The following is a 25,326-nucleotide window of genomic DNA, read 5'->3' on the forward strand; positions in this document are numbered from 1 at the left end:
TTACAATAACCAGGCTGCATAAGAGTGCACATCCTATTATAACTGGGGATTTGGCTGTGCTCAGAATTAACCAATCATATTCAAACTCATGTTAAATAGAAGTCATTACACACCTGCCATTATTTAAAGTGACTCTGATTAATCACAAATAAAGTTCAGCTGTTCTAGTGGGATATTCCTGACATTTTCTTAGTTGCATCTCAGACCAAAAGCCATATTCCGCAGAGAGCTTCCAAAGCATCAGAGGGACCTCATTGTTGAAAGATATCAGTCAGGAGAAGGGTACAAAATAATTTCCAAAGCATTAGATATACCATGGAACACAGTGAAGACAGTCATCATCAAGTGGAGAAAATATGGCACAACAGAGACATTACCAAGAACTGGACGTCCCTTCACAATTGATTAAAAGATGAGAAGATAACTGGTCAGGGAGACTTCCAAGAGGCTAACAGCAAAAAAAAGGAACTGCAGAAATTGCTGGCAAGTACTGGCTGTGTGCTACATGTGACAACAATCGTATTTTTCATATGAATGGGCTATGGGGTAAGTTGGCAAGACGGAAGCCTTTTCTTACAAAGAAAAACATCCAAGCCTGGCTGAAATATGCAAAAACTCAAGTCTCCCAAAAGCACGTGGGAAAATATGTTATGGTCTAATGAAACAAAGGTTGAACTTTTTGGCCATAATTCCAAAAGGTATGTTTGGTGCAAAAACAACACTGCACATCACCCAAAGAAAACCATACTCAAAGTGCAGCATGGTGGTGGCAGCATCATGTTTTGGGGCTGTTTTTCTTCAGCTAGAACTGGGGCCTTAGTCAGGGTGGAGGGAATTATGAACAGTTCCAAATACCAGGCAATTTTGGCACAAAACCTTCAGGCACCCATTAGAAAGATGAAGATGAAGTTCACCTTTCAGAACGACAACGACCCAAAGCACACCTCCAAATCCACAAAAGCATGGCTTCACCAGAAGAAGTTTAAAGTTTTGGAACAGCCCCAGCCAGAGTCCAGACCTGAATACAATTGAATATATGTGGGGTAATCTGAAGAGGGCTGTGTAGGAGATGTCCTCACAATCTGACAGACTTGGAGCGCTTTTGCAAAGAAGAGTGGGCAAATATTGCCACGTCAAGATGTGCCATGCTAATAGGCTCCTACCCCAAAAGACTGAGTGCTGTAATAAAATCAAAAGGCGCTTCAACAAAGTATTAGTTAAAGGGTGTGCACACTTATGCAACCCGGTTATTGTGAGTTTTAAAATTTTTTCCCTCAAAGATTTTAGTTTGTTTTTCAATTGAATTGTTCACATTAAAGGTGGAAAAAGGTCTGGCATGATTTATATACACTCACCTAAAGGATTATTAGGAACACCATACTAATACTGTGTTTGACCCCCCACTGTATTTGAGATCTGGTGACTGTGGGGGCAATTTCAGTACAGTGAACTCATTATCATGTTCAAGAAACCAATTTGAAATTATTTGAGCTTTGTGACATGGTGCATTATCCTGCTGGAAGTAGCCATCAGAGGATGGGTACAAGGTGGTCATAAAGGGATGGACATGGTCAGAAACAATGCTCAGGTTGGCCGTGGCATTTAAACGATGCCCAATTGGCACTAAGGGGCCTAAAGTGTGCCAAGAAAACATCTCCCACACCATTACACCACCACCACCAGCCTGCACAGTGGTAACAAGGCATGACGGATCCATGTTCTCATTCTGTTTACGCCAAATTCTGACTCTACCATCTGAATGTCTCAACAGAAATCGAGACTCATCAGACCAGGCAACATTCTTCCAGTCTTCAACTGTCCAATTTTGGTGAGCTCATGCAAATTGTAGCCTATTTTTCCTATTTGTAGTGGAGATGAGTGGTACCCGGTGGGGTCTTCTGCTGTTGTAGCCCATCCGCCTCAAGGATGTGCGTGTTGTGGCTTCACAAATGCTTTGCTGCATACCTCGGTTGTAACGAGTGGTTATTTCAGTCAAAGTTGCTCTTCTATCAGCTTGAATCAGTCGGCCCATTCTCCTCTGACCTCTAGCATCAACAAGGCATTTTCGCCGCATACTGGATGTTTTTCCCTTTTCACACCATTCTTTGTAAACCCTAGAAATGGTTGTGCGTGGAAATCCCAGTAACTGAGCAGATTGTGAAATACTCAGACCAGCCCGTCTGGCACCAACAACCATGCCATGCTCAAAATTGCTTAAATCACCTTTCTTTCCCATTCTAACATTCAGTTTGGAGTTCAGGAGATTGTCTTGACCAGGACCACACCCCTAAATGCATTGAAGCAACTGCCATGTGATTGGTTGATTAGATAATTGCATTAATGAGAAATTGAACAGGTGTTCCTTATAATCCTTTAGGTGAGTGTATGTCTTATTCTTCTACATCACAAGAACGTGGCATTTTAACAGGGGTGTGTAGACTTTTTATATCCACTGTAAATTAAAATTAAATTTTTTTAAAGCCGGATTTTAAAAGGGGCAATCATTCTGGGGGCACTCTGTGCATAAACAGCTCTGATGTTATTTATCAGCACTACAGAATTCTGTTAAATATATTCCTAAATAATATTTTTCCTGGTTTTTAGATTACTTTTGATCTCAATTTTGTAATTATTTGCAATGAAAGAATTTTATGTTTTGAGTCCATGTTAAATCCCTTTGGGTCTGAAAAACAGAAAAATTTGTTTTAGTGTAATTAACTTTATTAAACAATGGAATGTTTTGGTCTTGGATTTATCTATAGCCTACTACTTCTGCTATTTAATTAAAATAACAAAGAATAGATACAAATTATGTACTTATTCATTCTACTGTATAGATTCTTCTGCCAGGTCAGACTTGTTTTGAGAGGGTTTTGAGGAAATCTTAAGGTATTTCTTTCAACCCTCAATATATGGTTATCATTACTAGCAACTGAGTGATCAAGCATGTTCGCCACACAGACAGACAAGCTAAAAATGAATTGACAGATATTGTGTTAGGCTTGGATTTTTAAGCCAATAATCGAGGTATAACAGAGGTCGGATAATGTCAATGTTGCTTTGATTAGATAATAGCTGAGTGCCTGCTTTGTCTGATACATGAGATTAGTTTATGACAGTTTGTGGTGAAACACATGAAAACTGCATGTACCACCAGAATTGTCTCCTATAAGAGAACCAAATGGCCTGATATAATTTGTTCTGCATTTGCTTTACTTTTTTGGGAGGTGGCTAGGGGAACAGACCAACATTCAACACCTACAACCAAGCATTTGCATTGAGACCGCCAGATCAGTGGATCAATTATTTTGGTAAGAGTCAGAATAAGTATTTTCTGTTCTGCTACGCATTCAAAATGTTACCAGAACTTCCGGCTGTCATTGAAAATTACTTAAAAGTATTGTACTTAGTCACTTAACACCACTAGATACCAGAAGCAGAACATGCATTAAACAAGACAATGACAGTCAGCAAATCAATGTGATTCTTGGAATCCACAAAATCAAGTGAGATTAGTATTAAATATTATTCATAATAATAAAACGTAATAAAAATCAGCATAACCATTATATTAATTGTAATAGTAATTTCCATCTTTGATAACAGTGATGTGAAATCAAAGATGCCACAACATAATGAGGATTCCTTCATAAATACATTCAGAAAGCATATGTCCACATCTTTACTCCGGAGACCAACCCCAGGCTACAGCTTAATCAAGGGCACACAAAAATTTCCTACCAAAAATCCCTGACACGAACAAAGCTCTTTCGGGACAAGATCAAGCCATTCGATGTGGAATTTGAATCCAAAATATCAGGGATCCAGAATGTCAAACCTGCAATGAAAGACCATATGGGCTCAGAAAAACATTGACTGTGTCACAATGCAATGAACGAAACAAACACAGCCAGAATATGAAGGGGCAGAGGAACCATGTACTGATGGACCTGGTATTGGTTTATGAGCAAGAAAATAAAGTTAAAGTAGTTGACCAAATACAGTGTGTGGTACAGACAGTGTGTGGTACAGACAGTGTGTGGTACACACACGCAGAAAACAAGGTTTCCATTACAAAACTAGATATATTGGGGACTTATCCCAGTATTCACCGGTTTCAGTGAACAAATGTTTGGGACAAGTCAGTAAAAGTATGCTAACAGTATCTGTGTGTCTAGCACAGGCATTCTAACACACACAATAACCCTACTACTGCTCCGATCACCAACTGTGTATAAGGTGCAAATATATAGCAAAGGAGAAGAATGTGTGAAGGGTATCCAATGAAAAAAATCCCTTCCCTGTTGTAATTGGTTCAAAGGTTGACTTTCTACCCTGTTAGGAATGACAAAATGACGGTGACTATGCCAATCAAGGCCAGGGGAAAAAAGGTTTTTTGAATAGAGAAAATAGACCAAATCCATGAAGCCACACTGTGAACAATCAGCCAGTCTGTCCTTGAACAAGACAGTTGACTAAAATATATATTTTTATGTATATCACATTAGCTAGTCTAGAATGCTGATGGTTCTGACAGGTTACGTACCGGACAGGCTCAGTTCACTTTAAAAAATGTTCTCAAATCAGTAAGACCTTAAATGATATACAGATTAGCTAGATATCAGTTTCTAGACATAACATGTAGTGTTTTCATATCTTAGGACACACTCAGTATAGCTAGTATGCAATTTTTTTTGTACAGCCTGTAGTCTTTATAAAAACAGGGATAATATGTCAACATGCGCAATGTTGTGGCCAACAGGGAAAGTGTTGAATCCAATGGCTCTACAGAGGCAAGGACAAACAGATCTAACTGCCACTAGATTGATCAAGCAATCAACAAAACACAAAGGCCTCAAAAATTGCTACAAAACATGACTCCATTATGTTTAGATCAGCCAGCAAAGCTTATTTAACCAATGACCTCATTTGTCACGCAGAATTTCCAAAACACTGCTGTGGTGCTTAAGTGTCTGAACATCATAATAATCACAACCATGAAGGGAGACTGAAAAAACACACCAGCTAATGTCGAGCGGTGGATATTAATTTGGCTCGTGTCATTCAGATGTAGCTTTCTGCGACCTGTAAAAACAACTAGGAAGACTCAACCATAACATACAAAGTACACAAAAGTTCCACTGTGAAACAAGCACCAGACTGTCAACAGAGCTTTGTGTTTATTATCAGAAGTATTAGGTTATTATATCCGTGCAGAGTGGGTGGATACCCACAACAACACACGGGTTTGATGGTGGGAGACATAAGATGGATGTGACTTTAAACACCACTGTAAGTCTCCTGTACACAGCCTGTTGAAGCTGCTGAAGCTGTTGAAGAAAATCTATATGACCACCGTTTCTGGAAGTGGCTGCTTGCAAGGAGGGAGGTCTTTTACCGTAATTCATTGATTTGACCCTTTTTTGAATTTACCGTATTGTATATCGTTTTTTAGTACTATATGTGTAACTTTGTTTTGTCTAGTCCCTGATGTGCTTTCGGGCCAGGTCCTCACTGGAAATGAGAATTGGTTGTCAATTGGCCTAACTGGTAAAACAAATGAAATGAAAAATAGCAGCAAAGAAAGGGCTGCATATTCTGTATGTACATGGACGTGAGTTACATAGTGTGTGGGAATCAAGCTTCCTTGCTTAGCCAACACGCCATCAGACTCAACACTGCTAAAGACACTTCTGGGAACCACATTCTCTCAGACTTTATAAGCTACATTACTGGAATGAATGTCATGAGGTTGGTAACTGAAAAGCTAGAGCTGACTCACATACCAAATGTGCTTGTAGAGGTGCTAGCTGAAGGAAGGTAAATTGTAATAAATCATGTGTAAATATGCTAAATCCAAACTGTTTAAAACGACTTAATGTACAACCAACCTTTCGGGACCTAGCATTTTCCTCAGGGTCAACTGTCACCTGGGCAAGGCACTTAGTGCCAGAAGGTTGGTTTCGCCCTGAGGAAGGCATTTAAGAAAGATGTTGAAAGGTTGTGCGGTGAACCCGATGAGGGCACCTTTAGTGCCAAAAGGTTGGTTGTACATTGAAAAGTTGCAGTGCATATTTGGAGTGAGTTAACTTTGTTATTCTCATGAGCTTCCTTTAACGAGAGAGAGTGACGTAAATCACAAGTTCCATGATGTACTGTATGACTGTCATCGGGGCATCATATTGGCACATCTTTGAAACAGTAGAATTAAAAGGCACAATGCTAATTCTGTGTCCACAGTACTGGCGACTTCAGCATTGCAGGCACCCAAGCTGCCTGAGGGAGTCCCTAGAGAGAAATAAGTAATAGAAATTAGTAATAAACAAGTCCAGAATAAACCTGTGGACAACACCTCCATACATCCCAAGGCAATGGTGACCACTTCTCTCCAGGTAACTTTCTGTAAGTCTATAGGCAATCTTTTTACAATTCTTTGAATATGACATGGACAGAGTTGAATTAATTGATACCTTAAAAGGATACGGACATTAGCAGCGCCACGGCACTGTGCTAGTTTTAAACGTTTGAGTTGTATAAAACTTTAGCAGAAATGCCATTGTGCCAGCTCAATTCAATTAGAGCTATAGTCTAACTCGATCATGCCAAAAAAGACTTCATAATACTCATCTTAAAAGTTTAAAGTGTGCTACAGAAAAGCTACTGAAGATTTCCTAAACCTCTTCTAATATCCCCCTCACTCAACTGGAACAATATCGGATTTATAACTCCCAGAATTCAAAAAGAATAATTCCATTGATAGAGCAGCATCAAAAGAATCAGAAAGAACAGAATCAGAATACTACTCTTTTGAGGATCGGACGCAATTTCAGGAAAGGCCACAGATCAAAAGGCAGTTTGAAGACAGACTGCCACGGGTTCAGTACAGTTGGTTTGTGGGAAAAACTGTATGGCAATATTGTTTGCATCTCTCTGTTCTTCTTTGATAAGCATATTAGGAAAAGAGGGCTGTCATGTTATGCCTTTGTCAATTCTTCTCAACTCAAACAAGAGCACCTCACTCCTCCCAAAAGCCTGAAATGGTATGGAAGTACTAATGCATTATGTTTATTTTCTAATACAGCTTCTAATACAGGCCTGCCAAGTAGGCCAAATTTGGAGTGCCACGCATTTTTGACCGATGCCAAATTTCTCAGGTTAACAACTGATTAACGACTGTTTATACGGGTGTATCGCAACCAGTAATGCCTTGTTGCATCATTAATAACATTAAATAACTACTGAAATATTTCAAAACAACAACAGTGTAACAGTACTCAAAGTACCTTTCGACTTTTCAAGGAAAGACCATAAATAACCGTGACCACAAAGAATACAAGTAAAAGTACGTGTTTGTTTTTGCACATTCGCCGTAGTAGAAGTCAGCCACAACGTGAAGAAAAGCTGTAATCACAGATCAGACAGACTTTGTGGTTAGAACACAATGAAGCAGGAGGCTGGATCCACACTCTTCAACTGCTGCAATGCTAATCGCTTTGAACATGACCACTCCTTGTTGTACCAGAATTTGAAGAATGTAGCCCATTTTAAAAGTCTGGCTTTTAACATCACCGGCTCAAACAACCTGAACGCAGATGTGTGTCACTAGCTGATCACAGACCTTTATAACAAACCTACAATTATGAGAAAATGTATCACTGATGTGATTAACAAACTGATCACAGGCCATTATAAGAAAATGATCACCGACTTGTATAAGAAACTTATGACAGATGTGTTTAAAAAACTGATCACAGATGGGTATAACAAACTGATCACAGATCTGTATAAACCATATTAGTACTGTAATGTAATGTATATTACTGCACTGTATTGTATTGTCCAAATTTGACAAGACTTGGCTTTGTGGTAACGGAGTCACACTCCCAAATAAAGGAATTGGCGTCACATTTTTCCAGCACTTAATTTGCTACTTCATGGAGTAAGGCATATTTACCACTAGTGAGTTAATCGGTTGCCCCAACTTTAAGTCACGGTTGAGTGAATGCAGTAATAGGGCTGTATCTTTATAGCGTATATGAATCTGAATTCAGGATAAAGTCGTAGAAACACTGATACAAAGACAGCGCTATTGCTATATGCTTTTTCACATGTTACTTCCCCTTTAACCCTTTGACTGGACATCCACTCCTAGATTATCTGCATTTACTTGAAAGAATATTGCATGAAATTATACCGACATTGCTATATTGAAGAAAGTACTTCATCAGATTATGTTACATTGATAGGTTATCAACATTAAAGAACAATGTGAAAGCTATGAATATTTTTGTTGATATCTGTTTCCACTTTATTAATGCAATACCAACCAGAAATGGTTAAACAGTAACCATGTAAACAAGGGTGTATATGCAACCCGGCATAACATGCCTAGCCATAATATACAGTATCTCACAAAAGTGAGTACACCCCTCACATTTTTACTTAGGGGTGTACTCACATTTGTTGCCAGCGGTTTAGACATTAGTGGCTGTGTGTTGAGTTATTTTGAGGGGACAGCAAATGTACACTGTTATACAAGCTGTACACTCACTGAAAAAATATAATCAAATATTTGCAAAAATGTGAGGGGTGTACTCACTTTTGTGATATACTGTGTATATATATATATATATATATATATATATATATATATATATATATATATATATATATATATATATATGAATAAAAGATGTCCATTTTAACTGTTACAGTTATGCTTTGGCCCTTGGTTTGACTGAGCTTGATTGGTGCAATGAAACCAATATATTAATTAGCAATAACTTATAACCCACCCGCCTGGCATTATCAAAGTGCAATGATAATTTCAAATAGCATTTGAACTATGCTCTGATACCCTGAATAACCTCAAAACCATCGCCCTCAGTCGGTAGGTACTACTCGTTATGCGCTTCCATTGAACCTTTTCAAAACGTGTGCAAGTTGCCTCTATTTCAGTGAAACAGAGGTAGTAAAAGCGAGGAAACCAACCCACTTTCAGGTGAAGCATGTAATCAGTCTGGATAAAGTAAAGGCCTGAATGAAAAGTCACACTGTGTTCAAAGGGGTATCCCTCAACAGGACCCATTCCTGTTCCACTGCCAACATGACGCCATTTAATCCAACTTCTTATTTCGGGATTATAAAGCACAGGCAGTGTTGCCAAGGTGAAGAAACGCTCAACCACAGATTAATTTGCTGTTCAGAAATAAAAGCCACCTTTGTGAAATTATCAGAAATCAACCAGCACCCGCTACACCACTCCCCAAAAAATATCACAGTGTTAAAATATGTAAATATCCATTACTGTGGGTTAGCTTCACTTTGGGACAAAAAGAAAGGAGAAGGGGCAGCCGTGGAGGCAGCTGAATCTGAATTAAGCGTAGATTGGCCTATATTGCAGGAAAGCAGGGGGACTAGTTGAATACGTGCCAGGGCTCATGTAGGCTCCAGTAGTGAGATTAGAAGCCTCTTTCTCAACCCACCGAAACAAGCCCCATATGTGCACAGTAGCCTTCTCTACAGCTAAACACGAGACAGAAAAATCACACGAGCGGGAGGAAGCAGAAATAGAAACCGAAAACACATTACATCACTTAAGGAATGAAAGGAATGATCTTGACTGGCGCTGGGCCAAGTTACACTCTTGGGAGGTTACGGAGTTCAGGCGAACGCTGACATACACCTTTGCAAATCCAGCAACGTGTCCGGGTGAGACGTAAAGGGCGAGCGCAGGCACAGAGAACAACACTAGTGTGACCTGCCGCGTCCTGTATACGCTGCTTGGGTTTGTCCCAGGCGGCACGCAGTGACTGGCTCATTAACGCACCACTCCCGCTGATTGACCCACCGAGCTCCTCCACTGTACAACCGCCAGTCACTAATGGTTTCGGTCAGACAGAAAGAAAGACGAACAAAGAAGTTCAGAAGTTTCCAACGGGATGTCTGTCTCGATGTGAATGACTAGGATGACGACAGCCAGCTCAGGTCAAGCAACCAGCCTGAGGCTTAGCGTGGGGGGCATAGTACTCCCGCAACGCGCCTATCAGCCTCTCGCGGCTCAAAGTAGAGGAAAGATTGACGGCATCGCGATTGGCCTTTGTCAGAGCTATTGACGTGTTCAAAGGGCGAGGCGGTCTGTTCGATCAGTTAACACAGGGCTCAGACTCACGGCACATACCACACAGGAAACGCCACGAGGGGTCTCTTCCAAGCCTCCAGTCCAGAAAAGAAGCTGGGAAATACACACTACTATATAGAGGCATGACTCTGCCTCAGTTAACTCAAGCAAACAGTAACAAAACACAAAAGAACTGACTATGAATACACACAAAATCCTTTGGTGTAAAGGTTACGTTTTTGGTTTTTTTTTTGGACAGTTGCCTCCAGTTGCCAACATTTATGCCCTAATGGTGATTGTTAAACTGTAATTCTCCTGATAGGAAGTGTTTGCTGTCCAGCGAGGGACTACAGTACACTCTAAAAAGAAAAGGTTATTGGAGGATCCTTTTAAATGCTTCTCAAAGAACCATTTTAATAACCTAGCCCTCAGAAATCAACCCCAAAAGGTTATGCAAAGTGTTCTTCGAAGAACCATTAAAAAGGGTTTGATTAAATATCATTGTTAAAAGGGTTCTTCAAAAAACTTATAGGGGTTTTCCCATAGTTTCCCTGTGATGATTTCCAAACGAATCATCTAACTATCTTTTAGTTTTTGAGTGTAGATTTCATGAAAACATTTGTTTATTGAGAAATACTGCATTGAATACCTTAGTAAATTGTGCAAATAAGAATGTTCCCCCACAAAAATATACAAATGAATTACACATTTCTAGATGTAATTTAGATTTATTCTGAAATGCTTTCAGAAATTGTTAATGGCTATGATGTTGCTATGGCCCCTCAAGAAGGTAAAAGAATGTAATAGCCATCGTATTTTGTAAGAGGCATAGACTTTCACTTCACATTGCCACATTTGTCTAGGTGTAACTCAAATCTAGTCTGCTGACACCTTTACACACAGTACTCACTTATGATGTATTATTTTGTGTGGCTGTTCCATCTAATTAGTGTCATGTTTATTGTGTACACCAGAAAGTTTAGTTCTGGGTTCTGCCACAGCATCAATATCTCCTGGCTGAAAGGAGATTGACTGCATTACAAGTGATCTTTCTGAGAGGTATTGACGTGTTTAAAGTACCAAACTTCCTGTCTAATCAGTTGACACACAGCACAGACACCCAAACATTCCCAAGAAGACATTCCACCAGAGGTCTATTCTCAGTCCCCAAGTCCAGAACAGAAGCTAGAAAAAGCACTGTACTATACAAAGATATGACTTGAGCACAGTGCAACCTGAGAAAATACAGTTGTTTAATTGTGTTTATGTTGGTAGTTCATGTTAATCTGCCGGTAAAACACTGTATAAACAACAAAAAGAAATAAAGATGCGAATGATACAGCTTAACAAGAATGGTTTGTGTTGGCCAACAGGTAATTGATACCATGATTGGCCACCAACACAGCCCTAACCTTAACATAACTGAAGCTCAGTGGGATCACTTGGACAGAGAAAAGGAAACAAATCTGCCAAAATCAAAAGACCAGTTATGACTAATTCCTGCAAGATGTTTGGAATAATTTACAACACGATAATATACCAAAACGAATTGCTTTAGTTTTTCATTCTCGGAGGGCGCAAAATATGCTGACTTATTGATATATTATAACATATTGAATAGTAACCAGTATACAGTTGTCCTCAAAAGTTTGCATACCCTTGGAGAATTGGTAATATACAGTATGTACCATTTGTAAAGAAAACATGAGTGAGCAGGCAAAACCCAGGTCTTTTATTTCTTATGGGATTCACATTCAACTGTAGGTCATAACAGAATGGCACAATCATAAAACAAACTGTCCCCTGTTCAAAAGTCTGCATACCCTTAATTTTTAAAACTGTGAATTGCACCCTTTACCATCAATGACAGCGTGCAGTTTTTTATGATAGTTGTCTATGAGGTCCTAAATTCTTGCAGGTGGTATAGCTGCCCATTCATCTGGGCAAAATGCCTCCAGGTCATGGAAAGTCTTGGGTCATCTTGCATGAACTGCACGTTTGAGATCTCCCCAGAGTGGCTTGATGATGTTAAGGTCAGGGGACTGTGATGGCCACTCCAGAACCTTCACCTTTTTCTACTGTAACCACTGGAGGGTCAACTTGGCCTTGTGCTAAGGGTCATTGTCGTGCTGTAAAGTCCAAGAACGTCCCAGGTACAGCTTTCGTGCAGAAGACTCCATATTGTCTGCCAGTACTTTCTGATAACATGCTGCATTCATCTTGCCATCAATGTTCACAAGATCCCTGTGCCTTTAGAGCTCACCCCCCCCCCCCCCCCCCAAAACATCAGCGACCCACCACCATGCTTCACAGTGGGGATGGTATTCTGTTCACTATAGGCCTTGTTGACCCCTCTTCAAACACAACGATTATGGTTATGACCATAAAGCTCTATTTTGGTCTCGTCACTACAAATTACAGTGTGCGAGAAGTTGTGAGGGATGTCAAGGAGTTGACAGGCATATTGTAACTAGGCTTTTTTGTGGCATTGGCGCAGTAAAGGCTTCTTTCTGGCAACACGACCATGCTGCTCATTTTTGTTGAAGTATCGTCAAGGTTACCTGTGGGTTTTTCTTTGTATCCAGAACAACTCTTCTGGCAGTTTTGGCTGAAATCTTTCTTGGTCTACCTGACCTTGGCTTGGTATCAAGAGATCCCTGAATTTTCTACTTAAGTGATTGAACAGTTCTGACTGGCATTTGCAAGGCTTTGGATATCTTTTTATATCCTTTTCCATCTTTATAAAGTTCCATTACCTTGTTACACAGGTCTTTTGACAGTTCTTTTCTGCTCCCCATAGCTCAGTATCTAGCCTGCTCAGTGCATCCACGTGAGAGATAGCAAACTCAGACTATTCTTACACAGACACTATTTGCAATTTAAAAAGCCACAGGTGTGGCTTTTAAATCAACTTTAATTGCCATATTCACCTGTGTGTGTCACCTTGTGTGTCTGTAAGAAGGCATACAAGGGTGTGTAAACTTCTGATTAGGGCCATTTGGGTGATTTGTGTTATCATTATGATTTAAAAAGGAGCCAGGAGCTATGTTATAATAAGTGGCTTCATATGATCACAATCCTTAAATAAAATATGTTTTTGTTTTGCATGATCAGTCATATTTTCTAAATCAATTCCAACATTTCACGATTTCTTCCAGGGTATGCAAACTTATGAGTACAACTGCATATGGTTCTCAGTCAAATATATGTTTATGTAGGCTAATTCCAAATAGTTAGAAAAGGTAGATTGATGAAAAGATGGATTGTCTGATACTGTAGAATAGATTGACTATAGTGCTGTGGTGGTCTAAGGCACTGCATGCAAGTGGCCAAACATTCTAGGTTTGAGCATTAATTATGCAACTGGGCAAAGTGTAATTAAAATGGATTTGAAGTAGCTTTTTTATGACTGATTAATATGATGACTATTTAATAATTAAATAATTTGAATATTATTTGCATTAAAGTGAAAATGAGATGCTAAAATACAATTGCTAAAATACTTATGTATTTACCCCCTTTGTTCAGGCAAGGCATAACAAATCATAAATAAATTACATGGACACACTATGTGTGAAATTCTTTTTACTATTATTGTTTTAACCAATTTCTTTCTTGGGAATTTTGTTAAATCCAATTCGTGATTAAAGCTCCATTGCAGCAACTCCCTGCTGACAGTCGAGATAAATCAAGATACATCCAATGCCGTTCTGGTTCTTCTCACACTGTTCCCTCAACCAAGAAGGTTAAACCGGAATCCCTATGCGCCAGAGCCCTCTACCTCGACTGTGCTCACAGCCAAACCACAACAAAGAGTCAACTGGAGCTCAACAAACAAAATATGTTTTGCAAGGCAAACATATTTGATTGATAACCCCCAATCCCAGATGTCGCTCGCCAATGGCACAGCGGGACCCCTGGGCTAATCGGTGAGCAGGAGCTGTTTAATTACAAAGGACAGGGAGCATTAAAGAAAGTCTTACAGAAGGCCAGTGATTGGTAGATGGGTGAGACAATATCAAATCAGACAATGGGTCTCTCTTTATTCAGGGTCAAGTAAATAATTATGCTGTGGAGGATGTATAAACCCCACAGATTTTTCGTCTGAACTGAGCCGCAGGAGAGGAAGGAACCTGTTAAGGGATAACACTGTGAGGCCTATTGGGATTCTGAAACAGAGTTCAACTGTGGTGATAAGAAAAAACTGAGGATAGATCAACAGCGTAGTTGTGACTCTATTGACATAAACAGCTGAGTGAAAAAGGAAAATACCCATATACAGAATTTAAATATGCCACGCATCCTTAGTAGAAAAGGGGACTATGGCAATACTGCAACAAAAAAATTAAGTGGAATGCACTTAATATCCAAGGCTTTATCTTGAGTGCAAACCCCGAAAGACACATCAGTGACTAAATGTCTGTAAGGCTATATAGGCAGGAGGCAGGACAAAGGCACAAGCATGACTTTAAAAGAACTAAGAAGTAACAAAAACAGAACTACACAAAAAAAACTAAACAGGTACGACGTCACAGTGAAACGTGAACCAAATAATGGACAACAACATACAAGAGAGAAGAAAGAAGGTAAATAGGCACTGCAGTGTGGAACACAGGTGAGGGCCATAAAAACAAACAGGTGTCTGTGCTCCAACTGAGGGAGAGCGGGCTTTAGATGTAACGCTGTCTCTTTAAAAGTAAATGTTTGGTGCAGGCTTTAGATGTAACGCTGTCTCTTTAAAAGTAAATGTTTGGTGCTGGCTGCATGTATGAATTGTGGTGGCTTAAAAATGCAGTGGGGAGAACAAGTATTTGATACACTGCCGATTTTGCAGGTTTTCCCACTTACAAAGCATGTAGAAGTCTGTAATTTTTATCATAGGAACTTCAACTGTGAGTGACAGAATCTAAAACAAAAATCCAGAAAATCCCATTGTATGATTTTTAAGTATTTCATTTGCATTTTATTGCATGACATAAGTGTGATACATCAGAAAATCAGAACTTAATATTTGGTACAGAAACCTTTGTTTGCAATTACAAAGATCATACGTTTCCTGTAGTTCTTGAACAAGTTTGCACACACTGCAGCAGGGATTTTGGCCCACTCCTCCATACAGACATTGTCCAGATCCTTCAGGTTTCGGGGCTGTCGCTGGGCAATACGGACATTCAGCTCCCTCCAAAGATTTTCTATTGGGTTCAGGTCTGGAGACTGGCTAGGCCACTCCAGGACCTTGAGACGCTTCTTACGGAGCCACTCCTTAGTTGCCCTGGCAGTGTGTTTCGGGTCAATCAATCAAATTTATTTATAAAGCCCTTTTTACAACAGCAGTTGTCACAAAGTGCTTTTACAGAGACACCCGGCCTTAAACACCAAGATGCAAACAACAGTAGTGTTGAATTTCAGTAGCTAGGAAAAACTCCCTAAGAAGGCCAAATTTTAGGAAGAAACCTAGAGAGGACCCAGCCTCAGAGGGGTGACCAGTCCTCTTCTGGCTGTGCCGGGTGAGATATTAAGAGGCCAATTGGAATAATTAATAAATGCATGTGGGCTAAATCCAGAGTCTATTTAAATTTAGACTAGGTCAGAAGTATGACCAGATGGACAAGGACAGGGACAGCAATGGGTCCCCCAAACCAGGTACTCTGCAGGTGTGGACCAGGACCTCTTGTCCTCCTAAAGTTTAAAACGGGAGGAGACTGGGAAAACTCAGAAAATGCATTCCTCATATCAACAACAATTTATAGTGGAGAAGGAGAACTTAGTGGGGAAGGAGAACTGACACAATCCCCCAGCACAATAGTATAGCAGCGTAAGACCTTGGAACTGAGACGAGGGGGTCCGGTGACACTTTGGCCCTACCCGGGGTCGTTGTCATGCTGGAAGACCCAGCCACGACCCATCTTCAATGCTCTTACTGAGGGAAAGAGGTTGTTGGCCAAGATCTTGCGAGACATGGCCCCATCCATCCTCCCCTCAATATGGTGCAGTCGTCCTGTCCCCTTTGCAGAAAAGCATCCTCAAAGAATTATGTTTCTACCTCCATGCTTCACAGTTGGGATGGTGTTCTTGGGGTTGTACTCATCCTTCTTCTTCCTTCAAATACGTGTCCACACACTCAGTCAAACAGACTCCAACCTCTCCACAATGGCCAAGACCAGAGAGCTGTGTTAGGACATACCTGCACAAGGCTGGGATGGGCTACAGGACAATAGGCAAGCAGCTTGGTGAGAAGGCAACAACTGTTGGCACAATTATTAGAAAAATTACCTGGTCAATGACCTGAAGAGAGCTGGGACCACAGTCTCAAAGAAAACCATTAGTTACACACTATGCCGTCATGGATTAAAATCCTGCAGCGCACGCAAGGTCCCACTGCTCAATCCAGCACATGTCCAGGCCCGTCTGAAGTTTGCCAATGACCATCTGGATGATCCAGAGGAGGAATGGGAGAAGGTCATGTGGTCTGATGAGACAAAAATAGAGCTTTTTGGTCTAAACTCCACTCGCCGTGTTTGGAGGAAGAAGAAGGATGAGTGCAACCCCAAGAACACCATCCCAACCGTGAAGCATGGAGGTGGAAACATCATTCTTTGGGGATGCTTTTCTGCAAAGGGGACAGGACGACTGCACCGTACTGAGGGGAGGATGGATGGGGCCATGTATGGCGAGATCTTGGCCAACAACCTCCTTCCCTCAGTAAGAGCATTGAAGATGGGTCATGGCTGGGACTTCCAGCATGACAACGACCCGAAACACACAGCCTGGGCAACTAAGGAGTGGCTCCGTAAAAAGCATCTCAAGGTCCTGGAGTGGCCTAGTCAGTCTCCAGACCTGAACCCAATAGAAAATCTTTGGAGGGAGCTGAAAGTCCATATTGCCCAGCGACAGTCCCGAAACCTGAAGGATCTGTAGAAGGGCTCTATGGAGGAGTGGGCCAAAATCCCTGCTGCAGTGGGTTCAGATAAAGGGACACAGATAACAGAATTCACCTTTCAACGGGACAATAGCTAACAATACCACACCAAATCTGTCAAAAAAGAATTCACTTTCGCAAAATGGTTAATGTGCTGTTGGCCAAAATGACGTTGATAAAAAGACGTATAAAAAGTAAAATATATGACACCAATCATTACACAGTTGCCCAACAAATACTAACATGGTAGACACTCTTCTGTATGTCTATAAAACATTTTATACCATAATTACCATTTGTACCATAAAAGACAAGCAAACATATTATCACAGCATGGGCTGTATTATCGAAAGATGTTATCAAAGATGACCAACGCAGAAAGAATATCACTCAAGAACATGAATATCCAAAAACAAACTTTATTTGACCTTTTTCCATTTAGTCCTTTGCAAATTCAATGATAGAATATATACACCAAACTAACAAATCAATGCACAAAAAATATACACATACATTGTACTGTATTCAGTGGGCCACGTCAATGTTCTTTCTAAGAACGCCACAGTTGATTACTGTGATACTGACACTGGTCTGGACACAGCACAGACATTCTCATTCCTAGGCCATGATTGAGAACATTGTGTCATAATTTCATCTAACACTTCATCAGTTCAATAATATACGGCATGAATCATACATATCTATTTGTCGTGATCACCCCAAAACCTTCAGCGTCGGAAGAGTTATAATAAAATAATGAAACAAATGTAAAAAAAATCGAGTTGGGCGAAAATGTTAAAGACTTTTTAAAGACCAAAAAGACATGATCACTGCCAAAGCCCTTTCTGACAAATAGTGACTCAGGGTGTCTAATCAATCTAAACAATGTATATAAGAGATTTATTTGTCATTGATTAATTTTGTTCTTCATATTTTGAGGATATTTTTTGGGGAAAAAAGGTAACATTTAAACCCATTTCAGTCAGACTTTCTCAGGCAACCTAACGTGAAAAAGTTTTAGGGGGGTTGGTACTTATTCAGTGCACTGTAAATAAAGTTGGTTGTTCATCCATTTATAATTTAAACCCATGTTACTTTATGCAAATCATTTGGATTTATATTTATAGTTCAGAAATACTTTTTCTAATCCATTTTACAGGTTGATCGTTTTATTTAGATGACTCTTAGTGAGATTTCACTCTGAGTGAAATTTTTGGTGTAAATGGATTAAAATATAAATCACCAAACATCACCTTCCTAGGGAATGTGAAACATTGTCCACACACATACTCAGTTATAAATACAGTAATGTGAAAAAGTACAGAAGAAATAATACATTTCATTATAACTAACAAAGTCAATGGAAATGAAGTTTACAATAAATCAGTGTTCAAGCAATGCGGCAAGAGGGTTTGTTCATTCTTTCTTCAACCTAACATCAGATGACTGTACAGCAACCAGCTCCACAAGAGGCAGTCAAATTAATTAACAATGACTTACAATACAAAGCACTTTGAACAAAGTGTGGTGCCGCGACTAGAGCCAGATTGACACAAAACTTTGACCTCTCCTCCTCAGTTCTAATCAGTAGGTTTTACAACCCCTACAAAGGTTGTATGGAAGAAAAGGCGAGTTCCCTCTGGAACCAGGCCAAGTACAGGAACCCATGGACCCTACTGAGTCCTGGACTGAGATGTTTCAAGGGTTTTATTGACCAGATACATTATAGCAGATGTTGTTGAGGCTGCAGCGAATGTCTTGTTTCAGCTGCTAAACAATGCATTTGCTTTAATGAAGCAACAAAATATAAAATAAGAAGAGTAATATTTCCGAATATTACACAATAGTTTACAACTCTCACAATATTAACCATAAGTAAATTAGTAGGTTTTGTAATGAAAAAGCCCTGTTCTACTGTCCCCCTGAAAGAACCCTTCGAGAACACTTAAGTTTCTACATAAAGTGCCGTCCACATTATGGGCAACCTTGGTCAACATGAGCAGTAATAGGCTATAAAAATGTAATTGCCGTTAATCTGCAAATATCTAGAAGTTCTTAATAAATACATACTTTCTTCAGAAACGTGGGCCACCCTTAGAAATTCTTATGAACTTAATACATATATTCCCAATGATATATATTTTTGTTAAAGTTCATATGAGTTGTTAGGAACTATTTAGAGGTGACTTCCTGTTTCGTTGGGGTAAAACATGGGAAAGGTTAGTGAACACGCAAGTAAAACTAAACAAATGTTTGTTGACTTTGATAAACAGAGACATAAAAGGTACTAAGTAAAATTTCTTGGCTGTGTTCAGCAGGTGAGGAAAGTTACAGATTAGGAACCTAACCAGTTACTTTAATGGATCAATCATATAAAAAGGAAGAGTGAAAACCCACACCCTCTGTACATCAGGGGTCCAAATTCTGGAACACAGCCATGTACTTTTACTTTGTACTTTTTACAACCTGTGGAGGCCATTCTATGTAACATTACCGTACATTTAGAGTGGTAGAAAAATATTTGAACAGAAATGTAGTTGTTTTGTCATCGTACCACATCAGTATAAAATTAAAGCCCACATAAAGTTTAAGCTTTAATGAAATTGTATTTTCATCCATATTGGGGAAACCAATTACAAATAACGTTATTTTTGTAGAGTACCGCCATTTTAAGAAATAAAAAATATTTGGACAAATTCACAATCCATTTAGGAATGGATCATGACAGAATCCACATTAATGTAAAAGTGTTTAGAGACATACATTAACTAGCTTCACATACACATTTTGGGCAATGATAAACATTTTACTACTTTAATATAAATATTCTTAATTCATCCAAATTCTTTTGGCTCCTTCAAATGTACAAAATTGAACTAGTTCATCTAAAAGGCTTAACTGATATGGACAAAACCTTGAAGAAAATAAAGATAGAAAGATAGAAAATAAGATAATTAAAAGAATAAACTGACATTTTACGTAAAACCTTGCCAATCTACAATTTAAAATACACACTGCTTGGTATATCGCCAAAACAAATGCTTGGTCCTCACTGTACATGCATTTCAAAGGCAATTTCAGAGATATTGCCCTCATAGCAAACACAGAACTCAGAAATCAAACACAGAAATCAATTGCCACTTATCAGCATTGTAAAGGTTTTCAACGTCAAAGAAACATACACACGAAAAGAGCCCAAACAGCACCTGTCTTTCAACTCATTTAGAGAAGCATTTTGGAATGACATTAGAATCAATTATATGCTGAAAAACATTCGCTGCTCACTCCATATTTGCACAATACACTGCTTCTTTAATTATCTAGACTACCATTCACTTTTGAAGTAGGCTTTCTGAGAAGAAGCACTCAATATTTCAACCCCGCTGCATTCATTCTCTGGCTCAGGTATGTTTGATTAATTCATGATGTCATCAAAATGCATTGATTTGATGATGTGCACATAAAGCAAATGAGCAATGTTGTTGGATTTTTCTTGAATATTAAGTTTGGTACAAGTTTGCAGATAATTTTTCTCCAACAGGCTTAGATGAATACGATTTGCCACTTAACTCAAAGATGATCATAGGGCACAGGATGTATCAGAGCTCAATTTGGCAAAGGGTCTGAAAACTTGTGTACATGAGATATTACAGTTTTTCCATTTTCAATAAATTGGCAGACATTGCTAAAACCACTTTTGCTTGGTCATTAAGGGGTATTATGATTAATGGCTATATATATATATATATATATATATATATATATATATATATATATACACTCACCTAAAGGATTATTAGGAACACCTGTTCAATTTCTCATTAATGCAATTATCTAATCAACCAATCCCATGGCAGTTGCTTCAATGCATTTAGGGGTGTGGTTCTGGTCAAGACAATCTCCTGAACTCCAAACTGAATTTTAGAATGGGAAAGAAAGGTGATTTAAGCAATTTTGAGCGTGGCATGGTTGTTGGTGCCAGACGGGCCGGTCTGAGTATTTCACAATCTGCTCAGTTACTGGGATTTTCACGCACAACCATTTCTAGGGTTTACAAAGAATGGTGTGAAAAGGGAAAAACATCCAGTATGCGGCAGTCCTGTGGGCAAAAATGCCTTGTTGATGCTAGAAGTCAGAGGAGAATGGGCCGACTGATTCAAGCTGATAGAAGAGCAACTTTGACTGAAATAACCACTCGTTACAACAGAGGTATGCAGCAAAGCATGTGAAGCCACAACACACACAACCTTGAGGCGGATGGGCTACAACAGCAGAAGACCCCACCGGGTACCACTCATCTCCACTACAAATAGGAGGCTACAATTTCAGTTGAAGACTGGAAGAATGTTGCCTGGTCTGATGAGTCTCGATTTCTATTGAGACATTCAGATGGTTGAGTCAGAATTTGGCGTAAACAGAATGAGAACATAGATCCGTCATGCCTTTTTACCACAGTGCAGGCTGGTGGTGGTGGTGTAATGGTGTGGGGGATGTTTTCTTGGCACACTTTAGGCCCCTTAGTGCCAATTGGGCATTGTTAAATGCCACGGCCTACCTGAGCATTGTTTCTGACCATGTCCATCCCTTTATGACCACCATGTACCCATCCTCTGATGGCTACTTCCAGCAGGATAATGCACCATGTCACAAAGCTCGAATCATTTCAAATTGGTTTCTTGAACATGACAATGAGTTCACTCTACTGAAATGGCCCCCACAGTCACCAGATATCAACCCAATAGAGCATCTTTGGGATGCGGTGGAACGGGAGCTTCGTGCCCTGGATGTGCATCCCACAAATGTCCATCAACTGCAAGATGCTATCCTATCAATATGGGCCAACATTTCTAAAGAATGCTTTCAGCACCTTGTTGAATCAATGCCACGTAGAATTAAGGCAGTTCTGAAGGCGAAAGGGGGTCAAACACAGTATTAGTATGGTGTTCCTAATAATCCTTTAGGTGAGTGTATATATATATATTATCAAGTATTAATTAAGTTCATAACACATCAAAACATGGAGAAACTAAAGTGGTCTGAATATTTCTGAAGACACTCGTACAGGTCCCAACCATATTAAAACAATTGAATACTGAAAGCCTCAAAGCTGTAACATTAGTAGAAAAACATTTTTTTATCAACTCTTCTGCAATCACAATGTAGTCGTAGTCCCCGGTTTACTCTTGTTCCCCCTTGCCATCCATGTGCAATTGGAGTGAACTCTGTGGGCTATACTCTTCCCTTTTTCAGGGTGTTTGCGGTTTGGTTGGTGTCCCTTTGGTCTGATGCTTGGCAAGTGGGTGGAATTACTTGCTGCCTGGTTGTCTCTGTCCATGGCTATCTCTGGATGGGGCCACGGTCTCTCTAGACCCACCTGTTTCAGACTGACGGACAGGGGGTCAGTCTGAAACACTTCATGAGGCATCCTTTTGCTCTCTCAAACTTTCCTGGTGTCCTGTTTAACCTTGGGAGGACATGAGCCCTATGACCACGCCTCAGGACTACCTTGGCCCTAATGACCCATAAGCTGTCCCTGTCCGATTCCCCCCAGTTGTGTTTCAGATCAAGTTGCTGCCGGACGATTCCTGCTGCCACTGCCCACCCCCACCTGAGTGTCCCTGTCCTTGCTGACCTGGTTATGCAGCTGACTTGGATTCTGTTTAAAGGCTCTGGACACAGCCCAAATGCATGTATTAACCTGCTTATCTACTGATCATGCAAAAATGTTGATGTGTCCCAAAAGGTCATAATCTTCACCTGGCACAGTCAGAAGAGGACTGGCCACCCCTAAGAGGCTGGTCCCTCTCAAGGTTTCGTCCTAGGTTTCCACCCTACTAGGACGTTTTTCCTAACCACGGTGCATCAACTCTCTAGTTGAGATTAAAACTCTGGCATTTGTGGGGGGGGGGGGGGGGGGGGGGTAGTGATACGGTACTGCATCTATTATTTACAACCATAAACCATACACTCTGTATGAATCACAGCAATTTTTATTAGTGCCCCCATTTTAGATTACCAAAAGTATGTGGAACATTAACTGTATTAAATAAGTCCCCATATATAGTACTTTGTTGCGAAACCTTTGCATTCAATGACTGCATGAAGTCTATCATCCTCCAAAATACATCATCCAAAAGTGAGTAGCTTCCCTGGTGAAGATACCAGGACACATCAAAATTCATCCTACTGTATCCGTCAGAAGTTATATCATCACTGGCAGCCATACATACCAAAAACATAACCCTATTTACCTGATTTCACAGATAAGTTGGTACGCTAGTTGCTATTTTCTGCACACTTCTCTTGCAATCACCAAAACCCGTTGGGGGCAAATTAGTGTTTTGGCACTTTACAGTGCAGTGTAGTTTGGCTGTTGAAGTAACAGTTCTGCTGCAACTGCCCCGAGTGTCGCTCAAACCACCGATTCTCTGAACACAATGATGACTGACACCCAGAAAACATCCATCAACCCAGAAATACAGTACTTAAGGGTCTTAAGTAGTGACGTAACCGAGTAAAATGCCATCAGCACCAACTGCTAAGTGACTAGCCATTTCACACCTGTTACAATCAACCCCATTTGACCTAATGCTTCTCTGCACCAACCGGACCAGCTGGGCAGAGCCCAAGTGAGTGATCCGGGACACGGCACCAATTTAAAATTTTTGCTTCCACTACCCACAAAGCAGAGTTTCCATCGCTATACAAAAGCTGTGGTTTCCCTTGGGCTAGAGCTAAAATATCCTCCAACTAAACCTGAATGTCTGTACTTTAACCAAACCATCATTGTATCATTTCAGTTCCATTTTCAAGTGCAGACTGTGGGCTTAAATTAGAGGGTATTTTCATCCATATAAGAAGAACCATTGCAAATACAAAGAAGGTTTGGTACGAAATGCCCCAGTTTTAGATTCCCAAATCAATTTGTACAATTGGCTTCACAGTTGTTTCTTTTTAGGCAATTTGCTGTTTGTTTGCATCGTTTGTACATGCACAAAAGAGCTGTCAGTGGTTAGTCTTGATTCTAAGCGTAGCATTTGCCTTTCGAGTCTTGCTGGTGTTTGACAACATGAAGACTAAAGTGTCAGTTCATGTGCAAGTGGCCAAATCAGAATAACTTAATCCGAGATACAACAATGTTTTGTCATCAACTAATCTGTTTACTGAGTCCAAATTGATAAATGTACCTTCATGCATGGTTGTAAATGTTTTTTTTCTAAAACCAAAGCTTTTCAATCATTCATTCATAAATGTATCTGTGATTACTACTCATTAATTTATAATATAACATATACAAAAACAAGCACTCAAATAAAGAACGAGTATCAAGTTTGTGACATTTTCTCTGACATATGCACAATGAGTGCTGGTGAAATAATTATCACAACACATGTTTATGACATACTGTAATTTAAATTCAGATTTAAATTCAGATTCAAAGTCAGATTCCACCAAAGTTAGCTTGCTAACTCCTCAAACCACCTTTGTAAATTAGAGGGTAATGTATTGTTGAATGTGCAATGCACGCACACTACACAAAAACACCTTTTCTTGGTTTCTCTCGCACACAGCAAACACGTTTAACATACACACACACACACAATCTTTGAAACACACACACGATACACACACATACGACACTCATACATGCAGCACACACACACACTCAGGGGGCTTGAGGGTGTTAGGAAGGAGCTGTTATTCATTATCCACACGACTGCATTCCAGTGGGCTGGACAAAAGGGGTTATCGCCCCCATCACTCAAAGGCAAAGCACACAACTGGAGGGAAAGAGGGAAGAGGGAGGGGAGGGGCATTAAGCAGGTTCTCAATTGAGATGCCCCCACCTGATAACCTTAGCACGACGTGGTTGAAACATTCCCATGAATGAAGGACCTAATGAATGTTCTAAGGCAATTCAGTAATCACAAAGAAACAGAGTGGAGGGACGAAAAGAGAGAATTAAGTAGAAAGAGACAGGGGGGGGGGAGAGTAGGAGGTGTAGGGGAGAAAAGAGATAAAGAAAGAAAAACAAAGGGAAAGAGAGTTTAAGAAAGAGAGAGAGAGAAAGAAAAAGAAACAAATGTGTGAACACTAATGCAGGATGGAAGTGATGGTGAAAGATAACATGAACAGTCCCCCTTCCTATTCCTCCCTCCTGGCAGGAAATGAACCAAGAGGTGACAAAGAGTACACCCTCCCATCTCTAGCCATAGACCCAGGATGCCATAGACCCAGGATGCCATAGACCCAGGACACCATAGACCCAGGACGCCTTAGACCCAGG

The 25,326-nt window shown here is 40.0% G+C and overlaps 1 protein-coding gene across 4 annotated transcripts in view; it reads right to left on the reverse strand.

Moving 5' to 3' along the window:
* Window positions 1-25,326, reverse strand: part of cnnm2b (cyclin and CBS domain divalent metal cation transport mediator 2b) — a 58,564-nt gene that overhangs the window by 29,878 nt on the left and 3,360 nt on the right. Inside the window, exon 2 of one of the 4 annotated variants that reach the window (XM_034294294.1) lies at window positions 5,238-6,288. The exons of the other annotated variants lie outside the window; for them this stretch is intronic. Coding sequence (XP_034150185.1) covers window positions 6,167-6,288 — 122 coding nt within the window. The 3' untranslated portion in view covers window positions 5,238-6,166. Of the gene's footprint in view, window positions 1-5,237; window positions 6,289-25,326 lie in introns of those variants that run through there. 4 annotated transcript variants of the gene reach the window in all.

The sequence above is a fragment of the Esox lucius genome, chromosome 9, assembly GCF_011004845.1.
Source record: "Esox lucius isolate fEsoLuc1 chromosome 9, fEsoLuc1.pri, whole genome shotgun sequence".
In the NCBI taxonomy this organism is placed as follows: domain Eukaryota; kingdom Metazoa; phylum Chordata; class Actinopteri; order Esociformes; family Esocidae; genus Esox; species Esox lucius.